At 44.3% G+C, this 14,613-nt stretch overlaps 1 protein-coding gene across 5 annotated transcripts in view; it reads left to right on the top strand.

Moving 5' to 3' along the window:
- LOC119461067 (SEC14-like protein 2) overlaps nucleotides 1–10,778 on the top strand; it is a 44,876-nt gene extending 34,098 nt beyond the window's left edge. For 3 of the 5 annotated variants that reach the window (XM_049672548.1, XM_049672547.1, XM_037722246.2), the window contains 4 exons: nucleotides 349–455; nucleotides 1,976–2,080; nucleotides 3,471–3,673; nucleotides 5,338–5,835. In XM_049672548.1, the coding sequence (XP_049528505.1) occupies nucleotides 349–455; nucleotides 1,976–2,080; nucleotides 3,471–3,593 (335 nt within the window). In that variant the 3' untranslated portion in view covers nucleotides 3,594–3,673; nucleotides 5,338–5,835. Of the gene's footprint in view, nucleotides 1–348; nucleotides 501–1,975; nucleotides 2,083–3,470; nucleotides 3,674–5,337; nucleotides 5,836–10,721 lie in introns of those variants that run through there. The other 2 variants (XM_049672546.1, XM_049672549.1) reach the window with 2 other exon arrangements.
- Nucleotides 10,779–14,613: the final 3,835 nt, after the last annotated feature.

Genomic DNA, 14,613 nt, shown 5'->3' with positions numbered 1-14,613 from the left:
CTCCAGGTAGTCCAAATTAAACCTGAGTCTCCAAACTACGACGTCCCTGGATGCTATCCTGGGCGTTGTCGTATTCGCCATCTTGCCAGCTCCCATTGGCCCAGATGGCGACCGCGGCCTTTCTGATTGGGTCAATATGCTGCCGTAGCAGAATTTGACAATACGGCGGAATTTGACAATGTCCCGAATAGCACCCCCCTCGTATAGCCCATCTGTTGCCTTGAGATATCATGCATCGTAGTTTGAATTTATTTTGATTTATATGCAAACGAGTAACAATACAGGAAATGAGATATATTTGAGCAAATTCGAAGGAGGTTTAGCGAGTGGAATCCGCTTGGTTTGCAGAGGGCTGGCGAGATGTGCTGGCCAGCCGCTTCGACGTGGAGCGGCTTCCCGCTCACTGGGGCGGCCGGCTGAGGGGACCCGACGGCGATGGACGCTGCACGAATCTGGTGCGCGAGTTCTGGCTCTGTATGCCACGCTGATCACGCAGCGGGGTGAGCCCGCAGCACTTGCAGTTATCTGCCTGAAAGCAACAGACTGGAGAGCGCGAACGTAGAAACGCTGTGTCTCGTCTGTATGTGCATGCGCGTAATCTAAGCTCTTGTCTGCTTTCTGTCTTTCTCTCTTTGACTACCCCTCTCCATCTGTAGGGCGCCTAACTTGCAAAATGTAGTTACCCTTCCTTCCTTTCTTCTTCTTTCTCTCTTTTTTCAAAATTTGACGCTTCCATTGCTGTTTTGTCCTTTCGGGTGCTATCGTAATATTGCAGGTGATGACCAAAGGGCCGTAAAAGCTCGTGACAAAATATATATTCGTACTATTCCACAGTTCTAACTGGAATTGATTGAACCACTTTCATAACAGTGGGAGCGATGCCAGACAATGCCGTGCTCTATTTGTAGCCATTACTGCACACGATACGCTTTTACTTTTGGCGATAAAAGTTACGTGAAGGAAATAAAAACTTTCCTGTAAGCTCTGCATTGTGCGCATTTAACATGACCTCACTTTTAAGTGATCTCAAGTCGTTTGAGCAACCGTAGTTAATCTAGCATAAGCCGTGGTATACTTATATCACGGCCGTGCGGCCTGCCGCATCGGGCGCGTTGCAATGGGAGCAAATGTGACAGCCGTAGTTGCACTGTCGGCCGCTTGGCTGGGCCGAACGGCGCTAGTCATCGGCGATGGAACGCGCCGTCGGCTGGCACGCGCGACGGCGTTCCAAGCGCGTTCCTGACGCATTTGCTATGCCGATGCCAGACAACAGCCCCCGATGTGTGGCGCCGCGGCGGATCACACCGTTTTCGATGCACGCGGCAGGCCGCACCTTTTTTTTATCCAGCGGCCGTGCTTATATGTTCAAAATAAGCAATATGAAACTCATTTGGCGGCTTAGATTCGACGATGGAGCGTGGAACGCAACAGAACACGCGGCATTGATGTCATCGCTTGAAGACTTGCGCAGACGCAGTGCAAGCAGCTGGAAAAGCCATCGCAAGTCAGAAAACGTCATTTTATCGAACTCCATGGACTCTCCTACGTTCTAGGCACTCATGCTTTTCTTGGCGAAATAAAAAAACCATGCGTGTCGGAAGCCGACTGTGATTGATACCAAAGTCATTTCGACAAAAAAAAAAGAAAGAAAGAAAAAGAAAGGCCGATTGCGTGAAGAAAAGTAAGGTCGACCACTACATTCCTGGCCTATCCCACAGATCAACTTCGTGCCATTTTCAAGATTATCATCGTCAATATTGTCAATCTAGGTAACCCCAGTTTTTAAATTCCCCCAATGCCAAATGTTCTTGTTTTATGTCCGTTTCATTGTCGACTTACTCTCGAAGTCACTTTTTTTTTTCTCGGCGATCCGTTTCTCTGGTGCCGGCTTAGATTAAAAGCCGGCTTATGGTCGAATAAAATTGGTGTTCCCTGAAGCCCTGGTTAATAAAACTCCTCTGGTTGTCGCTCGCAGATCTGTCCAGGAGGCCCCGTGCCGGACAAATACAGAAAAAAATGGTCTGGAACTGAAGGAACTCGGTCATGCACCATCGCAGCTGGATCCAGCTGGTCGCTACCGGTATGATGCCTGTTCTGTGGTGCGATGAAGGTTGATTCTCGTGCAACTCTGTGAACAGTCTCCTGTACAGAGCTGACTCCCATATACAGGTTCAGATTTCTGCTGGCGCTGTGGTTATACATTCATTTGCGTTTATTTGTCAAAGGTGCAGAATGTGCTGGTTTTCTTTCGTGCATTGACTGTTGACGTTTAAGCAGGATTACGAAATGTGCATTATTGCCGGAACATATTTTTTTCATCCCACCATGTATCATCGTTTGCTCATTGAACAAAATAGTTTGTGGTGGTTCGTGGGGAAGCCGGTGACACAACTAGTTTCCGACATTTCCATTCTCATCAGAATAAATCACTCATTGGCTCGCGTACAAATGCCAAGAAATATGCAGTTTCTCTTCTACGGTAAACAGAAACAAGAAGTACAGGACAAAATAACGAATAGAAAAGGAAGTAAATTAGGCAAAAGAAAGAACGAATGGTTGACGAGAAGGAAGTTGAGCGATACGGCCGCTGCAGCGACTACCACAATGCAGCCTTCACCTCCCCCCCCCCCCTTTTTTTTTCTCCCACACAAAAAAATAGCAATCAGGGAAAGTCTCAACTAGCAATCAGCAAACCACTCAAGTAATGGATACGTTTGGCAAGGTGCAAACCTTGGCGTACAACTTGTCAGCCCGTCTATTTGCTACAGGTATTGCTCAGCACCCCTGCTCCTCGCACGTAGTACTGTAAAAAGACAGAAAACGATATGCAATTCATCCTAAACAGTTAAGATCCACTGCGATAGAAGTACTTATTTCCTTACGCGAATATTTTACCGATAGCAGACATACGTCTAAACTCGTGCTTGCATTAAGAAATACCTCGAGAGCATGTTAGTCATCGACCTAGTCGTCGTTTAGTGCGACATCACTCCCAGTTTTATTATATTGTTAAGATAAAGCAGCCCACTCTTGCTAATCTAACTGCTAAAGTAATTCGGCGTTGTAGTGTCTCGAGCGCTCGGGAATGTGGGAGGGACTTGATCATTCGTTTGATGAGAAAGCTGTTTTAGTCTCCTTTCTAGAGGAAAGCTAGGTGTTAATACGTTTGTAGGCGATTCTCAGGCCAACTAGTCTGAGAACACTTAACTGTATGCCTGCTAGTTTTTGTGGGTGAATGATATGGTGAAGTTCTCCTGACAGCCACTCGAAGAGCGTAGGTTTTTCTAGACGACGTAGAAAGGAAGGGAGAGAAGAGAGGAAGGTAAATACAGTGAACTTAACCGCACAAGAAATAATTTTGCTTACTTATGCAGAGGGCAGAAGGGGAGGGAGCGAGAGCTTAAGCGCTTGAAGGCGTATTGCTTATCTGTCGATGTTCACAAAAGACTGCCTCGTCGCTGCTCCTTCAGGTGTCTGTGAAGCAGGCTGGCTCCGAGCTGCGATGGAAGTTTGGCACGGCAGTCTGGGGACTTGACGTTCTCTGTGCGATTCAGGCCTTCCGGAAGCGAGGCGGATGGAGGAGAAACACGTGACGTGGTGGCTCCCAGGAGGCTTCCCTCCTCCCCCCGTGCGCCACACAGCGGCAGCCTCCGTTGCCACGAGCCCGGAACTTGTGAGTGCTTGCGAGCAGGGCCATGTGTGATTGCCTTGAATTATTTACGAACAATTATACAGGACTATAGGGAATGTGATTTCTCGCTACGAATCTATAGCTTCGTCTTTTGCTGTGTGGTCTTCAGTCAACACACCGAAGTCAGCAACCTTTTTTTTTCTTCATTTTGTTCCGCTCGGGCGGACTCGCTTTGAACGGTGCCTTCATTGCGACTCTATTGTTACGCGCTCCAGTTGAACCACGAGCAACCGCTTATACTATGGAAATATTCTTCGAAGCTGTTCGATCGGTGTCTAGGACGGCCGAAGCCAACGTCCGCAACGATATAGCGATCGACAAAAAAAGTCTCGTGGATTTTCGCAAAACTCTTACGAGCTCTTCCAAAACTATATGCTAAAATTGAGTAGGCTTTCAATGAATGGTTTATTTAAGTTTGCAAAAACGAAATGGAGAATCAAGGGAATGATGATTATCTTTATAAGAGATGGCTTGTAAGAAGCAATATTAAGTGTTGGTGCTTGTAAGGAGCAGTTCATGCGTTACGAGACAGGGGAGCGGCTCCCAGACAATGTCAATGTGCAGGCGGTGGTAAATAATGTGATGTATACCACGTTGTTTAGAAGGGCCGAATACGACTATCGCTGAAAGATTATAAGCAGCAGATTGCTGTTAAGTGGTCCTTTGTGCTCTTGACTTGAGTGAGGATGACGTACACAATTGAGAACGGAGGGTGCACTCCGAGTACAAAAGAAATTGTTACGTTGGGTCGCTTCTACTGCGCGTACCTGTGTGCCTGTTATGGTTTGTGTCACGGTGTTTCTACTGTCAAGGTATAACCATGTTGTGAACTGAGCCAGTTAAACGGATGCATGCAATTTTAATTGGCGTAGGAGGCGATAGTTTACATAGAAACTTAGTTCATTCCCTTTTATGTACCCCCATACGTCGCTAAATATAAAGTACATACACAAAATTAGGTGTCTCATGTTACAATAGAGTACAGTGCCATTTAGTATAGTTTAGTACAGTATAGTATAGTATATTATAGTATAGAATAGTACATATAGCATAGTATAGTATAGTATAGTATAGTATAGTATAGTATAGTATAGTATAGTATAGTATAGTATAGTAAAAGCGCCGTTTACGAGTAAAATTGACACAAACGCTCCAGTCGAGGTAGGAGAAAAAAAAAAAAAAACAAGCTGAGCGAAATATTGCTTCAGTTATCTTTGTGGACAGCACAATTAGATAGGTATAAAGCACGTCGTCTTATAATAAAGGCTGAAAGAGATATGCAGTCTACCGAGGCTACAGTTCAACCGTGTTTGAGCTACAGCTGAGCTACTACCAAACTTTGCCTGAGCCATATGTCTAAACTACCGCAAAACAATGTGCTTTGGCCATGCGCGTGTGGATGCCTTCTTGTCGAGGCAACATTTTACGGCAGAAAAGAAGGAAGCAGGGGTAGTGACGAGGGCCATGATGGAGTTTCTCAATTCTTTTTTTTTTTTTGTTCCCGTTCTTGTTGTTTAACTTTTCTTGACTGAGAAAACGTAAGAAAGTTCTACATGTTTTTGTCACTCTAGTATTCTTTTTTTCTTTTTTTTGCACGTGCAATAGACCTCAACCTATTTTCACGCATGCGCGCGAAACCTGCGCAGATGAGCTGGTGTTCGACAATTCCTTCAGCTGGCTGACGCGCAAGGAGCTCAGCTACAGCGTGCAGCTGCTGCCTCCAGCGGCGGAGCGAAGCAAGGCAGAAGATGGCGCAAGAGCAGTCGTCGAATGAGACTGTTCGGTGGCTGGTCCACCGAATTAGTAGAGGGTTTATGGCCACATTAATAATGAGTATTCATGCACGTTTATTGCTCGACTCGAGCGCGGTGCAGCAGCGTTGAGTTCCATGAGGTTATAAAGATCTCGCGAGCAATTTTGTGCAGCTTTTTGAAAACTGTGCGCGTGCTCTAAAGGAAATACTCACTTCAGCTACCTGGTGTACTCAGCGCACGTGCGCACCTCTTTCGTGGATTGATTGATTGATTGAGTTTCTTGATATTGGAACAATGGCGTCTTCAGTCGTCGAACTTTTCTTAATATTAGAGGATTTTCATACGAAAATGAAATTATATAAATACCAATAAAGGGCGAAGCAACGAAACTCTTTCTTGAGCTGGTACGGTTTGACTTCAATACCTGTGAATGGGATGTTTCGTGTTAATAACCCCGCGTTGCAACACAACAAAGGAAAACAAAAAGTTTAAAACTGCAGGTAAGTAAAAGCGCGGACACACTTGCTTACCGTGATGAAAATGCAGCTAGGCCGAACAAGGGTGTCGCAGTAGAGCTTTCGCATGTTCCCAATGAGAGATGCCGAAAGTCTGCCATCAATTATTACAGGAAAACTCATTTTGGATCGAATAGCTGTGAATGTGGCGTCAATAAAGTAGTCTCCTTTAGAGGTATTTATTACAAACTTAAGTGTCATATGCTGGAATCGTTTACTTCAAATAAATAAATAAATAAATAAATAAATAAATAAATAAATAAATAAATAAATAAATAAATAAATAAATAAATAAATAAATAAATAAATAAATAAATAAATAAATAAATAAATAAATAAATAAATAAATAAATAAATAAATAAATAAATATTGTGGTTGCAGGTTCGCACTTTTCTTTTCTTCATGCTGATGTTCAAAGACACTGTCACATGTATTTTTGGCACCTTAAATTTTCTAGTATTGGGTCTGAAAAAAAAAAAAAAAAACTCCAATGATCGTCTTTTCAATATTGCGGAATTTACTTGCTCCTGTTTTGTTTTAGTTTGCCCAGTCATGTATCGAACACCGACTGGTTTATTGCACTTTTCTACAATTTTTTAGCATTCTTCCACTTCCCAAAACAACTTGCACGCATTACGTAAATCTCCATTTGCATGAACTGCGTAAGATTACCTGAAGAAAAATATCGACTTGCTGCGCGCAAGTTATCCGACAATTAACTTAACTGACGTTTTCAAGTTCCAATGAACCATCTTTGGATCTGGCGTCTGTCGTCCGTAGAGGCCGGATGGTCTACATATGCTACGGAAGTCGTTCGAAGATTACTAAGCTGTGCAAATCAGGCTCACGCGCATGTGGAAAGCACTGGCTTTGTAAAGACGCTGAATGTGTCCACCCCATAGGCACCAAGCCTGAAATGGATCAATACAATGCGGTTTTCACACTGCAATGTTCAGAGGACGCGTTACATCTCCGGTTTGCCCGTTTTCTTTTTTTCTTTTTTTTCTTTTTCTTCAGCTGCAATGAAATTGAACTTACTGGTGACAAAAGTGACCCGTGTACCTTTGGACGCAGATGTAAGCACAATATTTAAGGCAAATAAGGTTGTTGAGGGCAACTCTGTGGAAATCCTTTACTTCCACGCGACAACGCGATCGTTCCCAGGGCTTAAGCTACAAGGATGAGGACGGTATGAGCATAAGGAAGGTTGAGAGGACGACTGCCCGACGCCGACGACAACTGCGATGATGACGACGGCACACCGGATAACACGTCGAGGACCCGAAATCGAATTAGGGTCTTTGACAATTCAGGCTGTTTTCATTTTGGCGACCACTTCTTCTCAAAGAAGCGTAATAGTGATACGCAGAATGATGATACCTGCGAACATGCCACAAAAGCTGGTGGCACTCTTAGCGCGCATGAAAAATGGCTTTGGTAAACCTAACCATTGATAGTATCGTCACTGCCATGCACACTCTCTCACTTGAAGGCTCTTTCTGTTTTCTTAGGTTCTTGCACTTATCGCATTTCATATTTTTCTCATAGTACTTATTGATTAGCCAATTTGTACCGATTTACTTGGTGAACGAAGATTGCCCATGCATGCTGCTGTGCATCACTTCGTTCGTATACTTTCTCTTGATCGTTTCTTTATATTTCTTCCCATTACTGTGATTGATTGCAATACTGCGCCGGCGGTTGCGTTTTCTTTTTGTGTGTGTGCACAGCGTGCATGTGTGTAAAATGGGAAAATTTTATTTATATTGTTTATTTGCTTGGAAAGCTCTATTTACATTTGTCACTCCTTACTACTTCTACATTGTGCAGTTGCTATGCTCTCAACTGAGAGTAGCTGTAGTGGAAATAAAACTTTAATACGTGGCCAAGTTTGTCGTCATTCTGTGACTGCAAGTCACGCTTTTACAGGCATTAAACCAGAGCTGTTTAATGATTTTCCTAGACACAAGTCTATTCGTGAACTGAGGTTCCGAGCGCTGAATGAAGGGCTCTGAGCTACTGTCTGGACCACCCTTGGATTGTGTTGTACAAAATCAAAAGCCGCTTTCCCCGCAACCTACAAATAATTAAATGGCATCTTGTCACATGCACCGATCCTCATGATTTCAACTTGTTTCCACCCATGCCTTTGACTCATCTGCACTAATTTGTCGCTTATCGCTCAAAGCAGTGAAATAAGGCCATCATGGCATTGCTGTACTTACAGCCAGGAAGGCGGCCTGTCGGAAATGAAGTCCACTAGACATGACCATTTATATTGACAAGATGACAAAGATTTATATCTTATGCAAAAAGCGCAACAGGTAAACGCTGGTCTACTAGGTTATGAGAACTGGCTTCAATGGAAGGAAAATTGAGGGCTTGTGATTCGCGAAGGGTTGTTAAGGAGATAGGGAGTGTCGACATTAGGAATTTTGCAAACATATGAAACTGGTTAGCTGGCGCGTGAAAGGGTCACTGGAGGTTTCTGCGAAAGAATTTCGCCCCGCGAAGGACTAAGGTAGAATGGTGATGACGATGATGATGACCACGACGATGACAACAGGGACGACGGAATGAAAAGTTGTCATACAGAGAGAGAGAGAGAGAGAGAGCAAGGAGAGGAAAGGCAGGGAGGTCAACCAGAAGAGCATCCGGTTTGCTACCCTGCACTAGGAGTAACGGAAAGAGGAAATAGAAAGAGAAAAATAGGGAGAGAATGAGCACTGAGTACACGTGGGACTATGTACAGGGACACTATAGACGGTCTCATAAACCGGTGCACTTCAAATACTGTACTAATGCACGCAACACTTTTTGTGCCAGTGACGGGTGTAGCCACGGTCCGAGTCACTCAGAGAACGGTACACAAGGTATACAAGGTATACAAGGTATACAAGGTACACATTCAGGGTACAAGGTATACAAGGTGTACACATTCAGGGTACAGTGCGATACAGAGCCTCACGAGTGATGGAATAATTTAAAAGAGTGGCGGCCAAAACACACAGGCAGGACAGGCAGGGCAGGCCCAAGCACCGTTTTGTATGCGGACGTTTTCCGGTCTTTTAGTTTATTCTGTATCACGAACCAAACCACCAAGCAACCCGTCTTGGCAAAATAATTGTCCTTGATCGCAGTTTTCGTGGCCCATGCTAAAAACTTTTTATACCCTTAAGGGCTTATTTTGTCCCCAAACGATAAGCACTATCTATCTGGCGTGAATTTAGTTTATTTAACACTCCACGCTCATTGATTTTGGGGGACGAACGCTAAGTCAAGCTAACACATGTATGTTGTACGTGACATGAAAGTATGCATTGAGCGCCGCGTTAAAGACAGGAAACGCACGTTAGATAGATTACGATTATTATTTGGGGAACAGGTTAGCCCCAAAGAGTGAAACTTTTTCTTACAGTGTAGCCGTCCGGCATACACAATAGTGACGAGAAGTCACCGCTGTAATTCGCACAGCGCTTAAAGGTATACTGACGATGGTGCGCGTCACGTTTGTAACGAGTGGAGCGAACCTGCAAATATTTTGGCGTGAGTCTAAAAATTGAAGGGAAAATGGTTATGGTAATGATGAGCAGCGATAAAAAATGACCAGAACGTTGGTGATGTTCAGCCGAGTCACACGTGGGTGCGTTTTTACATTTTTAACATGAATTGCAGTCCGCTACTTCACCATTAACGGAAACGACTGGTACGCTGCACACTGAGAATAGAAAAGTTATCGGATGCCTGAAAAGCTCTGATGTCCACCAGTTGGACATGTCAGTTGATATTTTATAAAAAATAGGACTCTTAATTGGGTCATGATCGTATATGCACTAGGGAACTTGCAACAACGCGACAAGCCAGACATTGTAGAGGCACCTGAGGCTTACAAAAAAGAAAAAGAAAACTGTCAGAGGCCACATCTGTGTGTTCGGCCGTCAGGTGAAAAGTGCCTCTCGCACTTGGACGTCGCTAGCGTCCGCATGGGGGCGTGACATAATCAGCCCCGTGACGTCATCTCTATTCCCGAGGCGACCAACGGACGCGTGTAGTCAGTTGGTCACCACGCGAGAGCGCGAGCTGACCGGATACCTCGGGATACCGCCGAAATGAACGGATACCTGGGTTGCCTAAACGCACGTCAGCAAGTCGCTCTAGATCAGGTAGTTGTCTGAAAGTACGCTCTTATGTGTGCCGGGCACATATGAATGCCTAAAAGAACAACACTGTGTGTCGGTTCGATTGAGCACAGAATGGAAGTATTTACATCTTACCTGAAAAAATATAATGATGAGGGAAGGGGAGGGGGGGGGGGGGAGGTAGAGGCGCTGGCATATAAAGGCACGCAGAACCCAAAAGCTTAGTCTAATTGATTTTAAAGTGACAGGCGCTACAACAATAAGTTGTGGAAGGCCGAAGTAGTGACAGTTGCGTGAACCGTTTCGCCTTTGACACTGGACAACTTATGCGTACGTTGCGGCAAGTGACTGTCGCCTGTGGACGTGCTTTACGTCAAAAGTAACACTGGGGCCGTGATGTACTGTAAAGCTATTTAAAATCTTCAAGGTTCTTATATCGGTAAGGGTGTAAGGGGTGAGTTATAGGCAGGAAACACTCTTAAGGTGGTAAATCGGTTTATATTGTGGCCCCTGCTGTCAGGGTCGAATCACTGTAAGCTGTCAGGCTAAATGATTAGCGTTTTAAAACGCAGTTAAGCTCCCCCAAGAGCGTGCATCGTGAACGCTTGCTTTGTCACGCAGTTTCGCAAAGCGGTGTCAGACGTCAAGAGACCCTCGGACACGGACGCTTTCCTGCTGCGCTGGTTACGGGGTGAGTGGACGAGAGACAAAGGGTAATTGGGTACTACGAGAAAGTATACTGTCTCCTAAACTGCACTACGCGAAATAGATCCCAATGCATAGTGTGATTATATTCAATTTACTGAATTCCGTTCTCATCACTTGCAGTGTCGGATATTCTGTCATCCCCGGTACATAAACATGTACCACTATACTCGTAACACTGTGACGTTTTAAAGGCACCCTGTTGTGAAGTAAGTTTACTGTCGCCAGATAGTGTTAACAAGCATGATCTCTTTATGTGTTGTTTCTGGTTTATCAGTTCCAATATTAACATCGGTCAGAAAAAATAAAAATATTCAGCATCAATTCATAGGAAGCTTTTTTCCAGGTGTCACATAATTGTGCCTGGAGCTGTAGTTGCTTCGATCGATGTTACGCTTTACCCGCCAAAAATCATCAGGGCCATTGTAATTCTTTATGGTACACAAACAACACACAGTGGCACTACTGTCAATTTAATCAAGGCCAGGAACATTTGTGTTTACATCGTGTGCCCGGCGCTGGTTTTCTATCATGCCATTGTGTTTTCGTAAACAGGGAGAGCCGTATGAGAGGAAGGTGAAATAATGTTATTCTTGATGCTTCATGACGTTCTGCTTCAACAAAAACAAACAGAAGTAAAAGAAATCAACGACACAACAGACTTGCACGTTTCTCCGGCTCAGAACTTATTTTCTGCGACAGGAAGAGGCTGTCGCAGCGAACACTGCCTTCTTCTCCAAAACAATTCATTTGCAATAACAAAAGTCGAAAGTTTCTGCGTCTTGAATATGTTTAGTTCTACTTGATTCTTACGAGACAGTCAGAAATTCTAAGTTGTCTGCTTTCCTGAAAAAAAAAAAGAATGCATGGAAACAAAATGCCGTTCGCCTTCAAAAGCGAATGAAAACAGATGTTCATGCAACACGCAATATTCTATGTTTGACTGACAGAATATTTCGCTGTCAGATATTTTGTTTTCACACATAAGTTAAGAATTGGTGAGTAGGCTATATGAGGGCACGAGGCCAAGTATCGAGCGACTAATTTGTTTTCGAGAGCTCTTGCCGCAACCCCCCTTTTTTGCCGTGTTCCTAATTAAATTTAATAAAATGTTGTCTAGAAGGAACAATAAGCACATGCGCTGTGTAATACCTCTTGGTATTTCAATTGGGAATTAAGTCCTATATCACATCTCTTAAGACATCTGATACCGCATATACTCGTGTAATGGGCGCAGGTTTTATTCCGAGATTGCAGGATAAAATCGGTGCTGCGGCCATTACACGGAGAAAAAGACACAAAATTTTGTTCGTAAATATTTTCGGTGGTACTTGCCTTTATTGCACTACAGTACTCGCTTGTACTGGCTCTGACAATTCTTGGCTAATCCCGTAGCACTTAACCTGCCGGCTGGAATAAATGGTGACGCCCCAGAGATCAGCGATGGCAGCGTCTCGGAGGCAGCCGCTAAATCTCGAAGGCCGTGTTTTTGCTACTTGGAGACGCCGAAAACTCGGCACGGCTGCCTTGATTTGCCACCGAATAAAAAAAAAAGATAAAAAAAGCTTCGAAATTATCGCACCACACAACAGATAACACTGCCAACCTTCTCAAAAATAAAGGGCGTGGATTATACGCGGGTAAATATTAAATATATTCTTGGAGATTTTTTTTACAAAGTTCTGGGTGCGGCTTATACACGGGTGCGGCCATTACACGAGTATATACGGTAGTTCCAACCTCATGGTCATTAATACAAAAACATGCGACCATGAGACGTTGAAATCCATGGGAGTCACCTGCACAGCTTGCGCAGCTGCACGCATAGGGGTTTGCTGTACGTTCAGCTGGCGGCTCCGTTCTATTTGTCGACCTTCCATGGTCACTTGCTCTCGGAAACTTTCCTAGCACAAATTTAGAGTGATTTCCTAACGAAAGCTGTGGAGCATAAAGCCGATATACATTATGGATGCGTGTTAAGCCATTTAGATTAGCCAATTCCTCAAAATAATAAATAACAAAGAAATATCCGCTGAGCTTTGTTGTCCGCACCTTGAAAGCTAGGAAGGGCAAGCTGAGTGCAGGGACAGCAAAGCATACTATAGTGGATGACAACCTAATAATTAGAAACATGCTGCACCTACAAAAACGCAACGCCCCTACCCTTCCTCTCGGGAAGAGCGCCGAGCCAGTTGGAGTCCACTCACAACTTAATGACTTCGCTGTGGCAATGTAAACACTAGGCTAATCGAGTAATGAAATCTCGTTGTTTCAATCTCAAATGTTGGCTGAGAAGTGATATCAGGATCATACACAGAATTTGCATAGACATTCAGGTTTCAACCGGAAACCAGTGACACAAAGAACGATCTGTACGGAAAAAAGAGTTGTTCTAAAGACGCGGAACCACTTGACGTAAGGAAAATAAGCGAACATAATTGGCTGGCGCAATAATGTATTTGAAGTGGAAGTGTTAAAGCCAGTGTCAAGCAAACACCATTTACTGTTTTGTTTGCTCATCTCTTTTGTTCATATCAAGTGCGATGCATTGCATGTGCGATTCGTTATATTGTTATACGATACGTATACCGCGGTTGTACGCGTACGTACGGGTGAATACATTTTCTTGTGATCCATGCAAATTGTGTTTGAGTTGGAGAGCGCACGTATGACGTTTTAATCCTTAGGTCGTCATTGACTACAGTGACTAAAGTGATGATGTAACAGTTATGCAAATTCGAATCACGCACGGTTATTACAAAACAAATAAGGCCTAATTATTAAGGACGCAGACACTCTAACGAAAAGATAGCGTACGCTCATTAATAAAGGTGCGTCAAAGTTGACCGGTATTTCAGCCTACAAGTTTAACGAACACTAGTGTACAGTGTAAAATATTTCTGATGATGTAACCTTCTTTCTTTTCACCATTACACTCGCTGCCCCGGGCACACGTCGCGTGCGCAGGTAATTGCAGTCATCATAGAGATCCTTGAAGTACCGGTGACTGCGTTGCATCGACGTGTACTCATTGCTTACGAAAAAGAAGATCAGTCTCACTAAATTATTCTAAGACTGCCGGCACAGTGTGGTGAACATACGTTGTCATGGAAACGAGCGTATGCATGGCCTCAAAGTTGGTGCAGGGCTGGAAGCAACTGGCGAATATACCTCCGGAACAAGTTAGCCTTCTGATCTAAAAAAAAAAAAAGAAAAGGAAAAAAAAACCCTCAGTGTCATTCTACTCTGTGAAGGTGGATAACCAGCGGAGCTGTATATATGGTGATACACTATTTTGATTTAAATAAAGACACATACCGCATGAATTGTCATTTTCTACCGTCTTTGTTATTTTGTCACTAAGGTGAGCATCGCTTTGTGGTCGCTGTGGTAGACGGTCATGGGTTCTGTGACGATGCTTGAGCAAGAATGGGCGCGAAGGCGGCGGGAGGCGTTAGCAGCCTCCGGCCGCCTTCGCGCCCATTCCCACTTCTGCTCACGAAGTCGGTCTTCGTAGGCATGCTGCTGCCGAAGTAGGCAGCAGTCGTAGGCATGCTGTTCCCACTTCTGCTCAATACGCGGCCTACCCATTACACGGCCGGAACGCAACTTAGATAACGTACCTATGCAGTGGGTGACGTCACCAGCCAAAGAGACACACCCATTGGCTATTAAACGCAGCTGGGGCAGTAGTATGTGATTTTAGTGCGGGAACGTGACAATATAAGTGCGTGCCGTAACTGTCTCTCTCTAGGAAGGACACCTCAACAGCACTGCACGGGGAAGGGAGGATGGGGATTAAAGAGTT

Source organism: Dermacentor silvarum, chromosome 8 (assembly GCF_013339745.2).
Source record: "Dermacentor silvarum isolate Dsil-2018 chromosome 8, BIME_Dsil_1.4, whole genome shotgun sequence".
Taxonomy (NCBI): Eukaryota; Metazoa; Arthropoda; class Arachnida; order Ixodida; family Ixodidae; genus Dermacentor; species Dermacentor silvarum.
The sequence above is the reverse complement of the archived record's forward strand: the minus strand, read 5'-3'. Positions and strand labels throughout refer to the sequence as shown.